Source organism: Manacus vitellinus, unplaced genomic scaffold, assembly GCF_001715985.3.
Source record: "Manacus vitellinus isolate BGI_N305 unplaced genomic scaffold, ASM171598v3 scaffold_20_pilon, whole genome shotgun sequence".
Taxonomy (NCBI): domain Eukaryota; kingdom Metazoa; phylum Chordata; class Aves; order Passeriformes; family Pipridae; genus Manacus; species Manacus vitellinus.
Window position 1 is genome coordinate 473,616 of NW_021939471.1, and position 24,826 is coordinate 498,441.

At 39.1% G+C, this 24,826-nt stretch overlaps 1 protein-coding gene across 1 annotated transcript in view; it reads left to right on the forward strand.

Annotated features, from left to right (window-relative positions):
* Window positions 1–24,826, forward strand: part of COL3A1 (collagen type III alpha 1 chain) — a 50,745-nt gene that overhangs the window by 5,418 nt on the left and 20,501 nt on the right. The window contains exons 2-15 of the mRNA XM_018071669.2: window positions 12,406–12,611; window positions 14,343–14,381; window positions 14,950–15,066; window positions 16,678–16,752; window positions 19,938–20,003; window positions 20,607–20,660; window positions 20,859–20,912; window positions 21,646–21,699; window positions 21,844–21,897; window positions 22,205–22,258; window positions 22,752–22,796; window positions 22,978–23,031; window positions 23,975–24,019; window positions 24,729–24,782. Of these exons, the coding sequence (XP_017927158.1) occupies window positions 12,406–12,611; window positions 14,343–14,381; window positions 14,950–15,066; window positions 16,678–16,752; window positions 19,938–20,003; window positions 20,607–20,660; window positions 20,859–20,912; window positions 21,646–21,699; window positions 21,844–21,897; window positions 22,205–22,258; window positions 22,752–22,796; window positions 22,978–23,031; window positions 23,975–24,019; window positions 24,729–24,782 (971 nt within the window). The remainder of the gene's footprint in view (window positions 1–12,405; window positions 12,612–14,342; window positions 14,382–14,949; window positions 15,067–16,677; window positions 16,753–19,937; window positions 20,004–20,606; window positions 20,661–20,858; window positions 20,913–21,645; window positions 21,700–21,843; window positions 21,898–22,204; window positions 22,259–22,751; window positions 22,797–22,977; window positions 23,032–23,974; window positions 24,020–24,728; window positions 24,783–24,826) is intronic.

The window sequence follows — 24,826 nt, forward strand, 5'->3', positions numbered from 1 at the left end:
TACCTACCACCAACTGTCTATAGTTTTGAGACATTCTGACTTTGGGTTTTGGCAGATGATAATAACCTTCAACCAAATCAGAACAAAAACTTCAGTGTCATCATTTTACCTGCTGCAATATTTTACCAGCCTACCTCTCCTTCAACATAGCCATCATAATATACCTTGTACGGAAGGAGAACTGGGCTCAGGGGTGATTCCTTCTGCAGGAGAGGTACAAGAAGTGTTATTTTACTTCTGTACCTTCAGGTCAGGCTGTTGAGGGGGTCATGGAGAGGTGCAGCAGAATGCTGCAGCCCCTGGCCCTCGGCACGCTGCCCGTCTCCAGCTGAGTGTATCCAGTGGATTCCTCCTGGAGGGAGGGCAGTTTGGGCCATGCTTGTCCCAGTGATGTTGTCTCTGTTACAGAGATGCTGCTGTTGGTTTCCTGTGGCCATGCTGCTCCTAGATATGGGAGCCAGTGCTGGTTTGGTTACTGCTGCACAACAACTACTTCTCTATGGATTTTCTTTCTTCCATTGATGCACAGGGTTTGTGAAGCTTTGCTTTCTGTCCCCTCTATGGCTTCCCTGACGAGAGATGTGTTGTCCCTGTAAAAATCTATAAGGAATTCCCATGGAATTTCCTGACCTTTTTCCGTTCAGCACAGTGGGATACCTCATGTTTCAGGGAAATAAGATTTCTATACTTATGTGTGGGGACTACGCTATTAATATTTCTCACATTGCTATGAGACTATGTAACAATTTTAAATATTAACCCCTGCATTGCTCCTGGTTATGGCAAATCAGCTGATAATCTCCACAGGCAGGAAAAAATTACATGTTACAGGAGTCAGAAAATCTCTTCTGCATGTTCAAAAGAGAGACAGAGAGGTGTACGTATCCTATCTTAAATGTTGAAAAGGTGTAAGGAGGAATGAGATCCATCATTGAGGAGATGGAATGAGGAACACATCTGTCACACAGAAGCATAGTAAATATAAATTAAATTTATATTTTCAAGCAGTCATTATTTTTTCTCATCTTGTATTTCATAGGAAAGGTTCTTTCCATTTTGCTTTGAGAAAACCTAACCTACTTCCAACCACTGATCTTATTTATTTTCACTTCAGAGCCAATCTTGTCTCCAAGTTTGCAAAGTGGAAGCCTCTGCCTGTTTCATGTCAACATGACAATGGAAAACATGATATAACCCCCTCCAACAACAACCGTTTGTTGGCTTTAGTTTGGATAAACTTGAGCTCTGGGACTTCTGGCTTTGTTTAGTTTAGCAGAGGAGATTCCTTTCAGATTAGCTCAGAGACTACTTCCATTTTCCCTCATTTACGTCAAACCCTTCATTTAAACATGAACTATCAGAATGAGATTGAAAATGGTACTTCCTTTAACAATGCCTGCACATTTTTGTCTTCCTTTGATTCACACAAGTGCTCCATGAAGAGGTGTCTGCCAGGGAGGAGAAAGCATGCACAGGACACCGAACAGGAAGAATGTGAGGATAATGAAAAGTTATATGTTTTAAGGCTGAATGTGGGTTTTTTTCTTTTGAAATCCTAGGCCTTCTCTTACAGCTAAAGAGGCGCCCAAATAACTGCTATGAAATGAAGGATGTGACTTGTAGATTTAAGAGTTTAGCTGAGTTTGTACCAGAGTTGTCTTCAGCACAACAGGAGACCCATCCCTTTCTGCTGCTGGATTTCTCTTTCAGTCGCTGTGCATCCCATCTTAGAGGGTGGCACTGGCATCCCTTCTCTCCTGTCAGGCAATGAAAGATTTCCTTCCATGTGCAAACCTCCTGTGGGCTGCTGTGGTACCTCCAGGCACCGCTTTGTTCCCAATCTCAGCCCCGCAAGGGGCGGCAGAATCACAGGAACATCCCGTGCACGTTTGGAACAGTAGATATGAAAGGGTGATCTGTGCCTGGAAACTACTTCCCACAGCATTTCAGTGCTGGCAGTTCTTGGAAAACTTCGGGACATAATTAGTTCCCACTGCAACTCCCTGCAGTTCACGCCCAGTGACCAGTCGGTGCATTAGAAGGCTGTCTGCTGCAAAAATCTCTTTTTTTCTCTTTTCTTTCCCTTTGTGCTGCTTCTTCTCATTTCCTTCTTTCCATTTTCTTTTAGGAAAACAGGCAAGAGCAAAATTGCATCCCCTTTTTTAAGCAGACACAACAGAACAATTGCTCACCCGAACAAAGTTAATGGGAAATATGGGAAGCATCGCTCATTGTTCCTTTGTTGTTCAGTGCAATTGCCACACTGAGCATCAAAGGAGAATAAACTACATACCCCATGCCTTCTTTAGCTGTAAGCAGCAAAAATAGGATTCATATTTTCTTGGGAAACACTTTTATGTTCATGAGAGGCTCTTTTTTTAAAAAAAAATATATATATATTTTCTGCGTTTGGCTTTAAATCTACTGTATGGTGTTTGCTTGTTTCCCTGCAGAGCAGTAGTCATTCTGTGCCAGCTGTTTAAGAATGTCCTAGTGAAAGCAAACAATGGGCTGTGTAGTGGGAATTGCAAATCTTTGAAAAGAGTAATTGAAATCTGCTCAGACATTTTGAAGATTCTTTGCACAATATCCTAAGCCTGTTCGTGGCTTAGCTGTTGGCAGGGTGGTCCTCTTTGTAGATCCCTCTTTTTAGTAAGAACAGAATAGCATAAATATGGAGGAGGGGGAGGAAAAAAGGAAAGAAGAGAGGTTTTCAAGTCCAACTGATTATTTTCCTGTTACAGCAGCTGAGAGAAAGAATGATATAACCATCTTCCAGTGAAGAATCAAAAAAAAAACACCCAAAACTGTACAGAACCTTTTCATTTATCAGGTATTCTCTGGCTCTGGGTCTTCCACTCATACCTTTTAAGGGCTGTGGCAGATAAACTGTGGTGGATCTGGTTGTGTCTGCTGAAGATGTTCCAGCCCTCCTCTGCTATGCACTGCTGTTTTTTCTCAGCCTATGCCAGCTGATGTTGCTGCACAGAGCAGGGAGAGCTAAATGTGTGGCAGGCTTCAGGCAGCCACTTCAGTAGCAAAGCCTCTGACCTCTGATATTAATAAAAAGTCAGCTCTCTGCTGACTCTTCACTGCACTACAAGTGTGAATTTTCACCTCACAGGGGAATTACTTCAGGAGATTCTTAAGTCTTTGTATTTGAAAAATGGCCAGGCATAGATCTTGATACTTAAAAGTGGCCCCAAAATTAAGAAAATTGTCTTTGGTACCCTGAGAAAACCCTCACAATACTCACTTTAGTAGCCCTAGGAAGTTGACAATAAGAACGTTGTATCCAGTGTACAAATAGCCATTTAATATCCTGTATGAGGCAGATTAAGAAGAATTTCAAACACTGCCATTTGTATCCAACAAACTGTCTGAAATGGATGTGGGGTGAATTAGTACAAACTGGAATAAGGAGTGAATGGATATAAGTGTTTTGCAGATGAAATTAGGTTAATGATACTCTCTGCATTCGAAATCCCACCATGACCTTCTAAATTACAAATACCTTTAATTTTTTGGCAGCCAGAGATACGACTCCTTTTCTTTAGACAATATGCCAGAGTGCTTTAATCCTTCACAGGAATATGAAACACAAGAACCAAACCCTTCATTTACTTCCAACTTCTGAAATTACAGGGAAAACAATAAAATTGTGCAGGGACTTATGCTAGCATAGAATTTGACCCCCTACTGCTTTAATCATCTCTGATGTAAATTCACTATGGCCATGGAGTTATATTGGGGCTGACTTTGTCCAAGGTATCTGAATATATAAATGATATTACCACATGTACTATTCTGCATTGTAACATTTCCCATCTGCTTCAGCCTCAGGAGAGAAGCACTGAATCAAGCTGATTTCTTCCAAGGCAAAGCACAGAAACAACATTGCATAAATTTGTTAGTCCTTTCACAGAGCTGAGGGGAAGGAGAGGATCACGTCCCACTTAAAATTTTAATCACCCGACAAAAACAGTTTTAATTACAAAGTTAGGAAATTCAAAACAAAAACCATACATTTTCCCCCACATAACCTTTGGGTTTGATCATGTGAAAAGCTTAAAGCATCTTGAATTAAGTAGCTCAGTGCTTTACATGGGGGGCTGTGTAGAGCAAACAGTAACAGCTCTCTATTTCCGTTCATTCCCTTTCACGTAGCAGATCAGAAGCTGACTCTCACTTTTATGATGCCTTGGATCTGTCAGAGTGCTTGTACAGTCTGGGAAACAGTGTACACAATGTCTTTTCCAGCTTTTCATTATTCTTCCCAGGACAGACCTACTGCAATGAATGTTGCAAAGAATGCTCCAGTGTTATAAAATATTCCTGGTCCTAGCTAAAATCAGAAACACAGGAGTATGACTTTGAGCTATACCTTTTTTCTAAAGTTCTGACAAAATCCTATATTTTATTAATTTTTTCCACTTAATTGATCCTAATAATGTTGAGCTTGAAGCTATTGCTTTTCTTTAGAAATATGGAATAGAATTGGAAGTGGTCAAGTGTTCAAAACAAGATTACTCTGACAATTGGATTCTGACTGTATAAGTCTTCACTGACTACCCAAGGAATGGGCAGGATGTATGTTTAAAGAAACTAATAAATCCATTAAATCATCAGTAATCGTATTAAACCTTGAATTTATATCAGTTTCTGCTTGGTTTAAGACACACAAACCTTTGTGCCATTTGGCATCATTGACTAAAGACAAGAACACATTAAAATCAGATTACTGCAGGGTAGTAAGAATCTATGCCAGTGTTACAACGAAAGAGCCACAGATGAAGTGCTTGCAGCCTGTTGCTTATTTTTAGAGTGACACCAAATGGCACAAAAGGTGATGTGCCAAAAAATATTGTAATGTAAGAACAGAGGGGGTGGAAAAATCTCGTGGGCATTTTACCAATAACTGGAAGAATAACTGAAGAATTATGCAATGCTCTCTCTAATTGAATGCACTGAACTAAGATGAAATTCTTTCTTACTTTGAGTCCTGGTCTAATTCAAATGGTTATCCTTATTAAAAGATTTGATCTCTCAGGCACTGAAGAGCTCTGGTTCCTACCATAATAATTAGAAGTTGATGTTCTTTAGGCTGATTGAAAGCCCAGTAAAATCAAGTGAGGTTCTGATCAGGCAGTGATTACCCTTAACCAGGAAGGAATTATCTGCATTCTGCAGCTTATGGCTAAAAGAGGTTAATCTCTACTAAAAAGACAGAAGTATAAATATAATTGAGTGACAGAGTCAACCTGTCGATAGAAGACTTTGGAAAGGAAATCCCAGAATAACATCTCAGTAGAGATGTCATTCAGGAATATCTTCCTCCCTTGCAAAAACCAATATAGGCCATGATGTTGTCAAGGAATAGCTTAGAACAAAAGGAATATAACCATCTCTTGCATCCATCAGACGTTTCCTCAAAATGACTTTTATGAGTCCAGAAACAGAGACAACAATTCTCTGGGCAAGCCCCAAAAAGAAGCATGGTGATAGATATACAGCAATCTGCTCCATCCTGCCCCTTGTGTGACTCAGCCTGAAACAACAGTTCTGCCAAAACCAACCCCCACCAACTAAAAAACGCGAGAAACCTTCTTGAACTTTCTTTGTTTATTAGCAGTTTTGAAGCAAGGAAACTCTTCTGCCATTGTTTCTCACCCTGGACACCAGCTGAAGCCAGAGAGGCTGTTGTGTAACAATATCACTGATGGGATACTGCTGGTCACTATTTCCTTGCAGCACTGCTGGGGCAGGCTGACCTTTAGAAGTTGTATGAAGAACATCATTCCAGGATGTCAGCATGCGTGCCCAAATAGAGCAATTTGTGAAATAGAAATGCTGAGGCAAAACAATGTGACAGATTCAACTCCTTTAGACCACATTACCTTTGAAAAGAACAACAACCCCCTGAAGATAAAGCAGGAAAATTAGAGTTCTTAAATCACATTTTGAAAGATTAGAAAAAAAGCCAATCATCTGCAAGAAAAATGGAGGCAATTTGTGTTTTACTTGGTAGTAAATATCCTTAAGATACATTTCTAAAACGTTTAAAGTCTGCAGAAAGGTTGCAGCACTTGTAGCATATAAAGACAAAGGAAGGGAACATGAAATTATTTGTTTAAAATACAAGTACTTGCTTGTTTCAGTGCAGGCCTGGTTTTCTCTTATTTATTTTGTAATCTGATAGATAGATTGGGTGGGTGTCAGAGCAAGGACAGTTTGATTGTGTGACATAAGGATCCTGAGCCCGAGAATTCAGCCTCTTCCATGCATTGCCAGTGGAACAGTGCATGACTCCACGCCACAATACTGCTGACAGACAAGGGCTGTATTATGCTTAACCAGCATTCTTTTATGCAGCTTTCTCTTTCTTACTCTGCATGTGAGAAAAGGGGAAAACTGGGGCTGGCGCTGTGGCAGGACTGTTCCAACGCCAGCTTTCTTGGCAGACAAGCATCTCCAGTAGTAAGAAAGCTTTGGTTTCATTCTGAAAGCCGTTCCTTTTGGTGTGAAACTTGGGAAATCTGTGAACTATTCATTCATTCTTTTCCATTCCACCTGGTAGCAGTTCTTCATGCTCTACAGCTCGTGGAGCAGGAAAGGATTTTTAAGATAGAGCCGCTCCAATTCTTCACGGTCTGCATTTAAGTGATTTATAAGTTGAGGATTCTTTCCTGGTACCTCTGATCACTTGCTGGACAAGTCTTACAAAGTGTTACCTGAAAATGCCCTAATAGGTAGGGATGCCCAAACTGACCCTTATGTCCTCATGCACTGTGTGAAGTAGACTCAATTTGTTGTTTTAAGACAATTCCAGCTGAAAGAATGTCTGAAGGCCTTGCTGTTGAAAAAAGATCCCACATGTTAAACCATTTCTGTTCCTTTATTTCCATCTCTTTTTCTGACTCCCTGAAAAAGAGAGTATTTCAGACTTTTCTGAGTACTCAGCCCTTACCTGAGAGGAGAACAGGCCAACAAGCCCGGCCGTTCTGGCTCAGCAACCCAATTCATTCATTATGACAGTCCTTTTGTTTCCATTACTAATGATGGGATAGAACGAGCATGTTTGGGTTTCTTATAAACATCATCATAATACCAGACAGGCAGCCCAAACCATTTGCTTTGAGGTAGACTCTGTGGCATTCTTTTCTGCTCAGTAAATGGAAAGCAACATTTGCTGCAGATGTTGGAATGGATTCCTCCATCTACTCCACTGCAGGGGAGAATGATAGCATTTCCACTGAAAATAGGCAACACATCTCCTTTCTGCTTTGTCCCTTGGTTAAACAGTGTACCAAACAGTGCTGGAGCATGTAATTAATAAATGTATTTACTATGGAAGAAATGTAAAACAACTTTTGAAGTAGTCATCCTGTAAAGCAAATGAGCAAAACCAGGTCAGAGTAAGGAAGCACAGGCTTTGTACAGTTAAAAAGCAACAGAAAGACCCTTCTTGGCTTCACCAGGCTTTGGATCCAGTCAGAGGCAAGGCCTCCTTCATGTCAGTGCTTTAGCCTTTACCAAATTCACTTTAAACACAGCAAAAACTGTTTGACTCATTATATTTGCGATCGGATTCTCACAGATCAAAGCCCCTCAGTTTTGTTTCCCAAGCCATCATCAGGCGGCTGCTGGAGGATCATGAGTCACCTCTGTGTGGACTATTGCCCTTTCTGAGGCAGAACCAGACAAATTCAAGATGTTCTTTAATTTCTAACCATTTAGTCACATCTCTGCAAATGGGATATATGAGTCTGCTCCTAATGCAAAAGCTGGACATTTGCTCTATCCAAAGTGGAAAAGCCTGTGGTTTTTGAGGATACTATTAGGAAATTTTTTCCTTTTGCCATGTAATTGTGGTTAAGTCACGATCATGGTGCTTGCACAAATGCAAAGCCAAAAGCAGCTACAAAACAGGTCAGCTTCCCAGTTCATAGCACTTGATAACAAATTCCCATTCACCTCACTGGGGTTGGGGTTGTGTCCCATATGACATCTGTCATCCTTGAGGCCTGCAGTGACCATATTTGTTTTCCCTTGTACCCATTTGGGCTCTTATATGTACCACACTTATAGGCCCTTTGGAACCAAATGATGATTTTCCTTTCAGTTCCCACTATTGGTCTGCTTCTGTACAGCTGCTAGTCTGCTTGAAATGGGAAAAAATTCAAAATCAGCATATGACAAAGATTGTGTTGCCTCTTTTTCTTTTATTCACTATTTGGGCTGGCCCAGGGAAATGCTACTCACAGCAAAATCTTTAACAACATGAATGCTCAATAAACAGCATAAACATGAAATTATTCAGGCTTTCAAATATTTAACTTTTTTACTGTGCACTAGAGATTGACAGAACTTCCAACAAACCATTGCAGTAAGTGCCACAGAGGTGGCTGTGTAGCCACCCTATTTAGGGCTTTGGGAAGAAGAATAGGACTTTGCATTGCTATAGGCAAATACTGTCGAGTTCTACTATTTTTTAAATCTTAGGCTGATGTGTACATTTAAGAATCAATAAGAAAAGCTGGCAAGTATGTGACTGTTATAACACAAGTTTAGAAGCAGACAAGTCAGCTTTTTTATAACCTCATTATTCCTATATGTTACTCGCCAGTGCTTTAGCACAAATCAGCTTTCCAAAGGATTTTGGAGCTAATGGTTAATCTTTATGAGCAATGCAAAATGCATTATGTCATAACATGCTGACACACAGATCTACATCTGAGCACAGAGGGGGTGTCTTTAACAGACTAAGTCTTCCCAGATGTAAGTTTCCTTTGGAAACCTTTTTTAATGCTTTCATTCTGCCAAAGGCCACAGCGATTTTCATTGCAGCTCTCCTAGCTTATTTCTTAATGCGTTTAACAATGCCCAGAAAGTTAGAAGCAAATATGAATGTCATTATATCCATATGTCTTCGATTTTTTGGTCTTCTCTCTGTTAAACGATGCCATCTACTGTAGAATAACTGAATGGCAATCTTGTGAAAATGCGGAGAAATCTGCTTTATTTGCTTGTTACTGTAAAATTGTGGCAATTGTTTTGACACATTTCGAATTTCCATTATTTTCATTTATATTGTTTACTAAAATATGGAAAGGTGGGTGCTCTCAGTGGGAAAAGCTGGTCACTGAGAAAAACCTCTGCTGGTGTTCCGAAAACAGAATCTTTTCTAGCTAGTAGTGTAAAAATATGGGAAAGGTGGCCTTTTTCTGCTACCCATCCAAGCTGTCCTCTTCATAGTAGGGCAGAAGGATCACATCTCTGAAAATAACAAAACAACAGAACAAATCAATGAAAATGATGTAAGGAGTAAGAAAACAATGGACATATGAAAGTGCAAATCCTTGGATATGAATTTCCTAATGAATAAGGACTTTGCGGTCTTAAACACAGAGTTTAAAAAAAATGTTGTTTTGAAAGGCTAAGGAAATGATACTGAGAGCTGAAAATCTGAATATTACAATTAATTGAACACATCTTTGGGGTATGGAAAAATGTGTACACTATGCATCTTTTTATACATGTATGCAATTCACATAAATGTCCATTACAAGTGCAAGCAGTAATAATATTAAGTTCTTTTAGATCTGTATCATGGTATCTTTACTTAACAATTATATCTAAACTTGCCCTAAAGAAAAATAATTTCTCCCCTTCCTTGTTACATTTATAAATGAAAAGAATCTTTTAACCTGTGGACCTGGGAAGTGCTTAAGTGGAGTGGCAGCTGAGTCACTCTGACATGGATCTCCGCCCATCCGTGCTCTCTAGGGTGTATCCAACCAGCTCCTTTGAGATGGATAACAAGCTCTAACCTCCCTGGTAACTTTGGTGGCTTTCTGCCTCCCACAGCATATGAGGGTTTTTTTCATTTGTAAAAAACATTTCAGCCTTCTTGTTTGTCAGGAAACATTTGCCATTAGTCTTGTGGGCAACTTATTTTTTTTTTTTTTCCTAAGTGCCCACAGTGAAATCCTGGTTTATGAAAAGGAGGGAAATGTTTCTTGCAGTCAGCACTTAACTAAGCAGAGAATAAGCTTATTAACCAGGGATCCATGGACATGGTTATGTGGTGCGAGAACTGGGAAACCAAGCAACTTTTTCAGAAATTAACTTGGCAGACTAAGGAAGGATGTCTATACCCTCTTCAAAGGTAGTCATTATTAGGCAGTGTCCTTTGAAGCAGGATCCTCTGATGCCATGACCCTCTGTTGTGTGGGGGAGGAAGAGGTTGTCCTCAAAATGAGCAGTTCTTTTCCATCTCTCTTGTGCAGAATCTGAAGTTTCTTGCGAGACCCAAAAGAGATGGAAAAGGAAAAAGTAAATTTCTAAGTGATAGAGAATGTTTGAGGGGGGTGAATTCTCATATGCCATTGGAATATTTTCGATTTTAGGATTTTCTCTGTTGTCAAAGGAAGGTAAAATACTGGCTCCCAGCCTGATATCAGGCAAAGAAAACATCTGAAAAGGGTTTTTGAAGCTTGATGCATCTTGTTATTGTCCTAATAAAGATAATGTTCAAAATCAAGTCTTAACCATAAGTAGTGTCAGCCCTCTGACAGCCAACATTTTCTGGTTTGCTCAAAGTATAATTGAAGTGTGAAAATAACAGGTGTGCACAGACAGCCTGTAGGAGGGTTGAAATTGGAAAAAAACCCTCCTGTCCCATGCAGTGCCCTGCTCCAAGGTCCCCACTCCAGCTCTCCTCTCAGTCAGTCATGATATTCCCAGTCACCCCTCCAGAGCTCATACAAGGAGGGGATGAATTTCACAGGTGAAATGGAGGAAAAGGTCAGGTTAATATGGACGAGGAAACAGCTGAGTGAGACACTGGGAAGGGAGGAGAGGAAAACCCATCTCAGCTGAGTACATGGCAATAAAATAGGTGAACTCTTCAGGTACAAAATAAAAGAGGATTCATGGAAGATGAAAAGGGAAGTCATGTGTTATAGGAAGTGTGAAGCTCAGAGGGAGCATGAGAAGAGGGGAAACACATCTAAGTATGTGTGTTGCCAAAGAGCCTGGGGGCAGGTGTGGGAACAGGTACCCACAAACACAGAGAGAAAGGAAAACAAAGAATGTAAAGAGAAAAAAGAGACCAGTGTGCTAATGCAGCAGTGGAGGAGAGAAAAAATGGGATCAAAGATACAGGGGACAGGGGGGTGAGGGATAGAAGGGACTGAATAATCCATAGGAAGGGACTCCACTATAAATTTGGATGCAGTCTCATACTACATAATAATGACTATTACAACAATTTGATGGCATTCAGAAATTTCTGCCTGGAGCCAGTGGTAATTTTAATGTCAGGGCTTTGAATTACATCTTTTGGCAGTTTGGTTTTCTTTTTGAAGGGTGGTGTGTTGTAGGTAAATTATTCTGATATTAAAGCTTTAAGAATGATGTAGGTTCACACATAGCTCTTCCTCCAAAGTTTTGCATTTGTAAACAATTATTTTGAATTAGTTATGGAAAAAATATTACAACATTATTCGAGACATTCACTGATATTTATATGTGTAATCTGAGATTTGTAATAACTTCTATAAAACTAAAAATGAGCTCATAAAACTTTGTAGTGTTATTTTCATATTGGTTTCTTAAATGACTCAGCTTTCTAGTTTATGATTTTTTTTCTAAGAAAATACAAAGCCCAAATTTAATGTTTGAAGTTGGTTTTTGTCAATCTCTTCAAATTCATAATGTACTACAAGGTTGATTAGTAAAACAGCTGTTGAAAGGAATTCACAAAGCCATGAGTATTACAGACGAACAATATTTTTTCTGAAAATACAGACACTTGTAACATTTGAGCAGGCCAGATGACACAACAATTGCGAACCATTTGGGCAATCAATGTGAACATTCTTTTAGATCTGTCACATACATTTACTTTCAAGAAACACTTTGAAAACCCTTGGTGTTAGCTGATAATGCAGGATGCAGTGACAAGCTGGCCAGATGGCTTCTTCCATGTGTAAGTGCTCACACTGGCACATGGGGACCAACATACACTTGTTTGAGAGGTTTGGCACGTTTACATTTTAGCTGCAGCAGAGAATTCAATTGCTAATTAGACAGTAACTCAGTCTGACACTAAAATTACTCCAGACTGAAGATTATCAGAGATTTAATTGGGCTTTGGATCAGCTCCAGGAGGTTTCCATTGATGTCTGTTTTTATATTCAGAGCAGACTCTGCAGTTAATTTAACAGATCCTTTCCAGTGTCTGAAGGAGAGTATTCAGCCTTTTACCTCACATGCATAAACTGTATGACAGCAGTAAACAAAACAAACTGTCCTACAGTTTTCATGTTATTCATCTTTGATTTGAAAAAAAAAAAAAAACATTTGAAATAACATTAAACACTCTTTTGTCTTTCTTTCCAGTCACAGGATGTACCCATCTTGGGCAGGCTTACGCTGACAGGGATGTTTGGAAACCAGAGCCTTGCCAAATCTGTGTGTGTGACTCAGGGTCTGTTCTCTGTGATGACATTGTCTGTGATGACCAAGAGCTGGACTGTCCCAACCCAGAGATTCCTTTTGGAGAGTGCTGTCCAGTTTGTCCACCCACAACAACACCATCTCCAAGAGTGAGTTTATTCTCAATGTTGCTTCTTTGGTGGTGCTGCCTTCTTGATCCATGTCAACCTCAGTTCATTTTGGTTTAGATGTTCTTAAACACTTTTTAATGCCACTTTCTGGCTTTAGGCAAAATGGATGGGCAAATTTTGGCTAATCAAATTTAAAAACCAACTTGAACTTACGGAGTTTTACCTTTTTTGCTTAATTCAAAAATATTTCTATGTTTTATCAGAGAATTGGTACCAGCTCTCATAAAACACTTGTTAGACCTTCAGGCCATGCAGCTGAAAGCATTAAGTCTTTCAACTCAGTTTTACACAGACAATAGGCACAGAAAAAGAGTAGAAAGGAACAGAGGGCAGCAATTAGCCATTACATTTTTCATTTTATGGAGAAGCATAGGAATAATGTAAACACCTTATTTGCTGACCACATGCTCAGTCTATGTCCGTGAAACTAATGCCAGCACAGAGTCAAAGAAAACTGGAGAATTTCCACACCATACTGAGAGTCTGCATTTCTTATCAACTCAATTCTACACCAGCACAGAGTAAATGTCCTTTTACAGACTTACTGCTGACTTAATGCCCTGGAAAGGAAAGGTGGTTCAAACTGCACATCCCTAACTCATCATCATCTTGTTTATAGGCACCAACATTATATAAGCCAGTTGCAGCAACTTAACCTCAGGAAAATCAAGAATGTTGGTACAAGCCAAGTCCCCTGCCTGACCACTTCAGGGAGTGAGCCAGCTGTGCTGAGCTCTAAGGTTATCTGAACATTTCAACTGTGTTTAAGACCCATGAGATTCTGTTAGAGCACAGAGGTTGCCACAGACACATTGCAGATTCCTGTCTAGAGGATAAGAGAGTGAAAAAGATGTGTATATGGAAGAGAGAGAGGATGCATTTCTGCAGCTCTAGAGTATACCTGCCTGAACATGAGATGTCACCTCGTGTTATTTGCACCACACTAGTTCAACTCTATTCCTTCCAGGATTACCTGAGCTGCCTCAGTGAACAGTTTGAGAGGTGTAAATGAGTGGTACATACAAGCACACTGGAGATTTAAGCACAACTCCCTCTCTCATTGCGTCTGGAGATTCATTTTATCAGTTCTGGGGTTCCTGATAATGAAGGACATGTGGAATACTTCCCCCAGCCTCACTCTTTGATATATGAGCCCACTGAAAGCTGTCCTGTTGACCTCACATGGTGCAGAGAGAAAAATGCCACCTTGAAAAATCCAAGATAATTTCAGCTGAATATTCTTTGCTACCACCAGCAGCTGAGTATGTAAATTGAAAATCCAGACTGCAACATGTAACTGAATTACTCATTGAAAAATAAGTAAATTGGAACCGTAGATCTGAGCACTCAAAATTAGCTACACACTCACACTTAACATGCTGGACTGAGAAGGATACAAGAAAAATGTCCCTTACAGAGTCCCACAGTGGATTGTGTCTCCATTGTACTCAACAGCACAGCTCCATTGACTTTATTAGGGCCATGGTTTTTTGGCTGAAGGGGAGGTGTAATTCTATGGATGAGCCAAAAAAAAATGCAGACAGACTGACCACAGACCCCATAGCTTTTAAATGTCCCGTAAAAGAATAAATGGAATTCATGTCCTAAAACTATATTCAAATGTTTAAATGTGCTTTGCTCTTGTTTATGTGTGTAATTTTTTTTGTTTTATTTTTATTACCTTATTTAATTACTTTTTTTCTTTTCTAGACTCCTGGAGTAATTACCCGAGGCCCCAAAGGAGACCCTGTGAGTACATCTTTTTTTTTTCCCTCTGAAAGGAAACGAACAAAACCAGACCAAGTTCCTCTAGTGTTATATATCCTATCCAATCCACTAAGATATCCAGCTTTTATTGGTGTCTGCACTGTCAGAAGGACTGTACTACATAGTTATTTTGAAGTATCCCTTTAAGTTCAACAAAACTCTCAAAAATTTAAACTGGAAGAACACAGAGAGATTGATCCAAATGATGTCACATTTGTTATGTTTTGTTATACTTCTTCCCAGCAGCAAAATAAAAAAATCTATGACTACACTAGCAGTATCAATTTTAGATTCAGGAATTGAGCTGCTTAATATTTCTAACATGTTTGATCAAATACCAATTGCAATAAGGCTCCAGCAACTAAGAATTGTTTCCATGTGTGCAATTGGTGTGCTATGTCTTCCCTGAATGTTTGGTTGTGATCTTGTGTCTAACAGAGCTTCCCCACCACAGTCACACAGGCTCTGTTACAAATGGAAAGATTTGTCCTGCGATGCCCCTGCAGTTGAAGGCAGGTGACAACACCTGTATCTGTTTGTGTCTTTGCAGGGTTCTCCTGGGATTCCAGGCAGAAATGGTCCCCCTGGCCCACCAGGACAGCCAGGGAGTCCTGGAGCTCCCGGGGCTCCTGGGATCTGCCAGTCATGTCCCAGCATAAGTGGAGGTGTAAGTCATTGTTATGTTCAGCTTCTACATTGTTGTCCATAAACATGCAGAGCAATACTGCAGGCACCTGTCCCTTGCACCTTCACAGGTGCTTTGCTTTCATCTCTCATTTATGCCTTTGAAACACAGAGCTGAGTGGTAGATGGAGTTTTGTTGTTGTTTTTTGGGGGGGTTGTCTATAAAATTTCCCCGAAGGGCAATTAAATCTCTGCCTTATCTTATTTTTTTACCTTTTGGAGCCAGATCTGTTGAAGCACTTGTGTAACTCAGAAAGAGTCCAACTAGAAAAAGCGTGTAGGAGGCAGTATGTCCACTCAATGGTTAGGGAACTCTCATACTTTCCTGTATTTTATGAAATGCATGTTTAATAAAGAAACATTCCCATGAGACTACACTGAAACACAGGTCCTCTGCTTGCAAGGAAGTGCCATACAAGTCCCATTTGTCATGCTCCCTCTTTACTTCTGGCTCACTGAATCTTGAATTCATTTCTGATTACCAAAGAACTTTATTAGAGCTGGTGAGGCTCAGCAAGAGAACTACATTGTAACTAAAGTTTCTGTGCAGTTGGATTTGTTCTGTAGTGCTTTAAGAGATGGAATTGTCTTCCATGCAATTGGCTGGGCCTGGATTTACAGGATGTTAAAAACTGCACGTTGAAACAATTGCTACTTTTGAATATAGGCCACTGATTATAACTTGCATGTACACTTTCACTCCCAGGTAAGCCAGAAACTGAGGAAAGATGTTTTTATTTAATTCTGAAAGGGATTGCCCCTGCAGGACAGAGCTTTTGGGAGAGGTCCCCATGGATCAGTTAACCAGTCTCAATGGACACCACAGTAATACAGGAAGAGAGCTACTGGCTTTGGGTGGGCAGATGGTGACACGGGAGAGGATAAAAGGCTGAATTAGTCACCCAAAGATGTGCTGTTGAATCCTGACAAGAGAGTTGATATCAGTAGCACAGGAGTCTTGTACCTGGCCAGTGGAGGAGCTGGGTCCACACTGGTTTGGGATATCAGGCAGAACACTGCATATATTCAACCCTTCATGCTCAGCCACCTGTGTGCCATTACTGCATTAATGCCATATCATTTAACTAAGTCTGCTAACATGAAATGAGTCATTCATTAGTCATTCATTAGTCACAGGTAAAAGAAATCAGGAAAATAATAATAAACATTTGCATTCTTTAGTGCAACAGAAAATATTTCATCAACTTCCTTGAGTGACATCTAAGTCCAAAAGAAAAGAGACTGGGAGAAGAAGCTTAAAAGGAATAAAACAAGAATAAAAGGAGAGAGAATGGTAATTTTTTGGTTCAGCTGAGGCCCAGCTGTCAAGATGAAAAATGGATACACCCAGCCTAGGGAGCTAACTTTACCATGACTTCAGAAGGAGGACATTGGCTGTACTTCTGTTTTGGATGATGTAAATATATGGCAGCTGTATGTCAAACAAGTATTACTCAGTAGATACAAATGAGTTATTTCCATAAATTTGCCATGCCAATGTAAGATAAGACTTACTCTATTTGTAGCAATCACAATTTTTCTTCTTTTTTTTCTTTTTTTTTTTCCTTTCTGTTCTTCTCTATTTCTTTTACAGAGTTTTTCTCCACAGTATGACTCCTATGATGTGAAGGCTGGTGGTCCAGGTGTACCCATGTACCCACAGGCCATTGTAAGATGCTATAGCCTTTTTTCTGTCCTTTCTTTTTTTAAAAGAATAAAATTTCTGCTTGTAGATTGTGCCTTGGATGTGTATGTATCCTGATTTTAATTTAATAATGTAAGTTCTCATTTGTTTATTGTCTGCAAGTTGAATGTGATGTAAGGCAGCAGTTTGGTCGGCAATATTACTCTAGAAAGTAGCTATAGATCATCTGGATTTTTTGCCTGTTCACTTTCTTTCTTCAATTTCTTACCTTCTTTTTCCTAATCTCTGTCTGTGGTTCACTTTATTATACTATTCAAACATTTATCCTTTCTCCCTTGCATACCTTCCTCATTTATCTGCTTCATATTCTTCCACTAATTGCTTCCCTTCCTTCCACAACCTTTCTACCTTTTCCACTGCCCTCCATCTTCCTTTACACATTCAGCAGCATTCTGTCTTTACTCAGCATGATACTCCATACTTGCTTGCTTTTCCACAATTCAAATTTGCCAGATAAAAAGTGAATAAACCCTCTTATAAACCTTTTTTTTCATCCCAGAAGTCAAAATCTTTTCACTTTTTCTTTTTGCAATAGCCATTTTTTTACCCACAGCTATTCAGATTGTGTACTAAGGATGCTGTATCTGCACAAGCTTTTCACAGGTTTTTTGAGTGACAAAAATCATGGATTGCCTGAAAGAGTTGTGCCTGAGCTATACTTCCCATATAAAATAAATCTGAATGTTGCACCTTATGATTTTCCTTTTAGGCACTGGACTTTAGAGATATTCACTATGAAGTGTTCCTGATTCAGGCAATCTGCTATATAGAGGATGTTGTGAATTGTTATTGTTTGACATTGGCTGCTGTTTCATTAAGCATAATCATTATTTTCTGTCCAATTCTGCATAACAAGGTTTGGGTATCACATGTTGTAACATATCAAGGCACTTCCAAGCAAATGTGTTATTTCTCAGGGTTCATCTTGAGAAGTAAAGTTTACTAATCATGACAGCTGGTTTTCCTGAAATATAGTTCATTATTTTCTCACCTTTATTTTAATCTCTTTATTTCTGCTTCCTCCATTTGCTGATGTGATTACCCATGCATTGGTCTTCTTCAACCATCTGGTTTTGTATTTATCTATTCATTCATTCATATTCAGCTCCTCACAGTTTTGCCCACAGCTTACCATAATCATCTGCATTTTACTACCTATTGTCTTAATAGAGGATGTGCTGAAGCAGGCAGGGTAACCAAGACACTCAGTTAACAACTAAGGCTACTCCTCTCTATATTGGCATTTTTCCTGGAAGTGATCAGTGATTTCTTGTGCTCCGATCCCTGGACTTGACTAAAAAAAAACTCCATCAAACTACTTTATTGGGCACCCTAGAATGTCTTCAGGATTGTCTGTATGCTTTCAGGTCATATGGTCTTTTGCTTTACATCATGGCATATGTGACTGGCAAAGTAACAGCAGCTACAGGCAGACGTGACTAAGATCATTAGGAATAAATAATGTTTATAATTATCATTACATAGGATAAATCCTTTAGTATTTTATAAATTTATCAATTTTCAACTTAAATACTTAGTTTGAATAAGTATCCAAACTGAAATAATTTGAAAGATTTATGAAAAAAATATAGCATAAATATAGTCCGTGGGTGGTTACCATACCTGGTACTTCCTTTATCACACATCTCTCCATTGCTGTCTTCCCATGGCTTTCCACTGCTTGCAGATGGATTTTGTGTTTTACATCACAGTTTCTCATGACTTTCTCATATAACCTCCTCATGCTGTCTGTGTCTCTTTCCACCAGTGCACATCCTCCATATGGTCATTTGTTCACTGCCTGGATTTGCTGTCAGCAGACACGTGTCACCCCTAACTATTAGTTTATCTCCTCAGTGTGTTGCTTGAAAAAAATAATATCTTATTTGTTTGTAGCCATGAGCCCAATGGATTGGTTGCTATTGATAAGTTGATGGCTCTAATTCATCTTGAGTCCCTAGTTACTTATACCAAATGAATTGTAACAATTAACAACGAGGGACTGCTTATTATATTTACACATTGAAGGGCACCCCATTTTCCCTGACCCTGACTGCTCTACCACTTGTTGTATATTTCTTGTCCTAAAAAATAGTAAATAGTACAGTTACTTACCTTTTTTTGGACAAAAGACAATTTGTGGACTAATATTAACATAGCATGTTTGTAGTATAGTAGTATACTATACTACATATGCCAGGATAGTATAGCAACACTGTTGATCCTGTATTATGAAAATTAGGTTCATGTAACACCCATAACAAGTGACCTATTCTGACACAATATGACAATATCCCATGAATGGATAATTAAACTATGGGATATATTGCCAGTACTGCAGCACACAGTGATTCTCATATAATTCACATATGTAACTCTTTAGGCTTTATGAAACAAATGAAGAGTTTAATTTGACAAAAGCTTTTTTTGAAGAACCCAATACAGCAGCAGTAGACCACTGTGCTTTCAAATGTTTTATGTTTTGCAGTATCAAATGCTTTTGTGGTTGTTGTTAGAGGAAGTAGAAATACTGAGGGTTTAGTTAGTCCAGACTAACTTTCTTTCTTATGGCTTAGTACTGTTAAAGTTCAGAAAAGATTTCACTGGTGGAAATGCTTGCCTTACTAGCAGTAACAAAAATATGGCCTTAATTCAGTATACCCTCAAGTCCTGAGAAATCTGTAGTGTTAGGCTAGTAAAGCTCAGTTACATGGTAGAGAAGCTGACACTCATTTATTCTGTTCAACAAATTAGGAGTTCCAGTTATCTACCGTTGCCCTTCAGGCAGCTGACAAACTGAGCTGTGAGCATCCTTCTAGGTGTCTCAAGGAGGGGCATAGTGACTCAAAAAACAAGAATTGCAACTATGAGAATAGCTTGTGGAGTATGTCAGCTAAGCTTGCAAGGAGAAACCCAGTGAAGCCTTTTCTGAAGGGACTGTAGCTACAAGACAGTGTATTTCTTTAGCAATGTGTATACATCATGCTGCCTCTTTTCTACTGCACTTTTTGACTGGCAAAGGTCACTGTGAATTTTTCTCTGTTCTAACGTAAAAATTTATTTCACAGGTATTGATGACTATTGCAACTGCATTAAGCTTTACAGTTATATACATTAATATAACTACTATCTTTTAATCTACACTATAGAGTGGCTTTCCAGGACCCCCTGGTCCCAGTGGCCCCCCTGGCCCACCTGGTCATGCAGGTCCCCCTGTAAGTAAAATTAATCTTTTCATAATCACCTTATATCATTTATATGAGCCTCTCCTTTTCTCTGTCATAAATATTAAGTATCTTTTCAACCAGTAAATCTAGATATTATGCTGAAGAATTTTATGGATAAATGTCATCCTCTATTGATTGTACCTTCTATGCCTCACCAAGACTCAAGAGCTGAGGGCAATACACTGTGCTTGCTTAAGTCCATGTGTACCCCTGAGCTCTCTGCAAGTCTATGGGGTCTCAGCCAAGGCAGTTTTAAGATGTGCCACGGCCTGTCATCCTGTTAACAACCCCAAATGTTTACCCATACAAAAAGCTGAACAGGAGGTAAAGGAGGGTGGGAACCCTGATACACATTCAGCGAACACACAAAGGGTCTGTTTTTTTGACATCCATCTCCTGTTAGAGGAGCAGTTTTGTTTCTGATTTCACGGAGGCAGGTTCTGCTTGGTTCTGCTAAATTGACCTTTGGTCATTTGTTGACCATTCTGACTACAATTCTCCTTACCATTATGTGATTATAAAGTGTAACAGCGCCACGAAATGATGCATGTAATTGCTCACATCTTAACTGGGTTTTTTGCTGCGTTATAGGGCTCTGCTGGATACCAAGGTTCCCCTGGAGAACCAGGACAACCTGGCCCTCCTGTACGTATACATTTTGTATCACTTACATGCTAAAGGCGTGATCTTACAAGCATGAAACAGTGTCATCACTGGAGTGGATTGAAATTTTACAGTTCATCCTGTTTGTTTACTATAATGCATTTCAAATATACAAGTACTTTATGATGCCTAATGCATTTTTACTTTGAAAAATACTTAATATTTTTTATTCTTTTACAGGGTCCTCCAGGCCCCGTTGGAATGATAGGCCCAGTTGGTCCACCTGGGAAAGATGTAAGTTCACTATTATTCACCCATTTATTAATAAATGGGAAGGAAAAAATGTTAATTAAATGGTAAGACAGCAAAGCACATTGCATTTCAGAATTTTTAACATCTCATTATTTCTGCATTTGACAACATGACTGTAAGACACTGGATTTGCCTTACATTAAGTCTAACTATCCATTAAAAAATGTTTTGGTTTTAATAGGCAATTTGATTGATATAATTAAAAAAAAAAAAGAGAGAAAACATGAGCATAAAAAACACTTCGATCTGGTGCAAAATAAATTAGCAGTTATAAAAAAAAATCAGACAGTAGTGGTAGTTTCCTGCTCCCCTTAAATCTTCCTTTGAGAGTTGTAACCATTAACACCACGTTTTATATCACACCTGGCAGCCCTGAATAGGCATAGTACCAGACAAGACAAAAAGATAAATATTTTGTCCACTTTGAGTGCTTCACAGGAAAAATAAGTTTTCTGGGATCATTTCTTCTAAAGTTTGTCTTGGAATAACTTATATATTAACTGAAATCTTGTTTAAAATTGAGTTTTTAAATCCTGGCACTTGTTTTTCAGAAAGCAGTGAACTGTCACCCTGCTATGATTTTTTCCCACTGTCTTTGGTAGAAGCTTCACCTGCTTATTCTGACTCACCTTGATCTTCTAGAACTGCTGCTTTGCCAGTAACTAAAACAACAGTAAGCACCAAAAAAAAGAAAAAATTTACTTTCTTTCAATAGGGAGAACCAGGAAGACCAGGAAGAAATGGAGACCGTGGATTCCCTGGATTACCGGTACGGAAAAGCCCCCGCTAACAACAGTTTTCTAATCAAAAGGGGTTTTTTTTCCCAAGTGAACATGACTCACAGTGAACATTGGTTTGTGCCCTTAATACAGTAAATACATGATTTATTACACTTCTGTATTTATGTGTTTAGGGTCACAAGGGAATCCCTGGGATGCCTGGGATGCCTGGGATGAAAGGTCAACGAGTAAGTAAACCACTTGAATTATGGCGTCGCATGGTTGTGCTCTTTCAGTCATCAGTTCAAAGAGATTGAATCCTAGAATTAAAGGCAAATTTCTTAACAATGTGATCTGATCTTCTGTAACAAATACTTAAATTTTGTCTAGTTATCTCAATTGTAGAGCTTCATCCCAAAAAGTGTTCCAACAGCTGATAACATTCATTATCCAAAATATGCCTCTTTTGGGGGCTTAATATTTTGCCAAGAGGAACCAAGTTTTACAGAATGCAGCAGGAATACTATTCACAGATATGGTTTTACTTTCCCACAGGGTTTTGATGGAAAAGATGGTGCCAAAGGTGACAGTGGTGCTCCTGGTCCAAAGGTAAAAAACTAGAGGGTAATCTTTGTAGTAGGTAGATTAATGACCTCCATCATTCATTGTACAGCTGTGCTTTGCCTCTCAAACAGTTATAAAAATCCAGTTAACATTAAAGAAACCCATTTAATTTCTCTATGAAAAGAATAAGAATCATTCCAAATGAGTTAGACTTCCTGAACCACATCATGTCCCAGTTGTCTAGTCATAATAAACATGAGATTACGAAGTGAAGGACATGGCTGGATCATCTAACTTTGTTGCATAGTACTTAAAGGACTGAGTCTTCCTGATTTTTTTTCGTGTTTAATATTTCAGTTTGGCACTTGTTTAGACTTCTCAGACCTTTCAGACCTCAGTTCCTGCTGAGGACACTCAGCTTGATGCAGAAAGGGGCAACGGATTGGCGTGTCTTGTTTTGTGTCTCTTCCTCTGGAATAAACCAAAAAGTGTTCTCACCAAAGTTCATTCTGTCATTGGTGTTTTCTTTCCATAACAGGGTGAAACTGGTCTTCCTGGAGTAAATGGAGCACCAGGCCAGCCAGTAAGTATGTGCATCCTGTAGTGTTTCCGTGTTACCCGAGTTACTCATCATTCTCTTAACTTTAATTACCCCACCACATGCATTGAACAATAGCGAGATATGCAAATAAGAGCAATGTCTCTTTGCTCAGCCACATTAATTTGGAAGCCATTTAACTGACTTGTTTTCGTATGTTTTCTAGGGACCAAGAGGTCCAGCTGGTGAAAGAGGAAGACCTGGGAATCCTGGTGGCCCTGTGAGTAATTGCAGCTGTTGTTCTCACTCAGAGGCAGCATATTTGGATTCAATATGTCGAGAATTCCCTACTTCATAGCTTTCCTTGAAACAGTTGTAATGCAAAGGACTAAAAAACTATATGGCATCTGTAAATTCATACAGGAAAGCTTTCTGGTCCCCAACTAAAAATGTAACGATTCTAAGTCACAACCTGTTCATCATCTTATTTTGTGTTTCCTTTTTTTAAATTAATTGATTACACGTTGAGGGAGAGTTCTATATTTCAGCATATGCTCAGGTTCAGCCAAGAGCAAAAGGGAGGAGGAGTGGAAGCAAAGGGCAGCAGGAGAAGGCAGAGAGAGGAAAAAATGCAATCTCAGAAGTAACCTGTGGGAAAAAGACAAAATTCCTCTTTGATTGGGATTAAGGAGTACATCACTTGCTCTGAAGGAATTCATAGCATTCAACACAATCAACAAAGCATAGTTAACATATAATAACCAGCAACTTGTTTGTACAAACACTACATAACCTGAGTAGAGGACCTGGTCTAATATGTCTGGAAGACAGGCAACAGGATTTAAATCATACCACGGTTTATTAGGTTTCTGGGGTGAAATTTTAGTCTTTTATGTGACTTAGGACTGTTACTTTGAAATACACATGTATTGCAATCTTATTTATTCACAGAGATGATGCCAGCATTTCCTCAAGAAATGCAGAAAGAATATATTTTTGCATCTTACTGTCTCATCATTACAGTACAAGTCATATGAAGCGTTGGACATTCCTTCACAAAGTATTTATTTGATTATTATTTTGCGATTTCTCAGCTGAAGAATCCTCAGGTCTTGATCAACTAGCTGGGAATGTACAGACACAAGAACATGGTCTCTGAGTCAGGGACATAAAAGCATGTGGGGTTCTGTGCTCTGTACTCAACACCTCTCTTCTTTCTGTAGGGTGCCCATGGCAAAGACGGATCTCCAGGAGCAGCAGGCCCACCTGTAAGACAACTCACGGATGTTTGACTTTAAGTATTTGTGTTGCTTTATCCTAGTTACTTCTAGCCGGTGTTCTGCAGTGCACTGGTTTAAGAATGACCATTTTATTTAATTATATTTCATAACTGTGTTGGTTAAGATCCTTGAAGCACTTAGAGTGCAATAGGAGAGTTTTAACACTGCAAATCAGGAAAATGCAAAAATCCCAAACCAGATTATTCTCAGAGAACATACAGATAGATAGAATTGCTTTCTTCTATGCAGTTGTGAATAGTCTTATCAAATACATTTATATTAGCTGTCCGAGGTGGGAAAAAATTTTTTCTTCATCATCTCCCTAGAAACCTGAGCATGTCCACTTATAAATGTGACAGCTATATCAGCTTTTTTCCCCTTCCTACACCTTTTTATAATTAGAACAGATTTTGAACATTTTTATAACTTAATCTCTGCAATGATAGATTTCATGGTTTTTAAATCTAAAACACAGAAATTTAGCTGAACATGTACATGTCAGAGTAACCAAGGTGTAGGTGTGATACTTTAGGACTAGCCAAACTTCATCTTTTACAGAATGATTTGTATTTTCTATTTTGCCAGGTGTTTCCTTACTCAGAGGAAAATCCCATAATCAGATATTTCTTTTTTAACTTAAGATTAATTCCATATGGCTTTTACCTTTTGCATTAATAGTATTTCTTTCACTTTTAAGGGTCCCCCAGGCCCCCCTGGAACTGCAGGATTTCCAGGCTCTCCAGGTTTTAAGGTATTCAGCTAAAGATGCATAATTACATGGGATTTGGTCCTTTC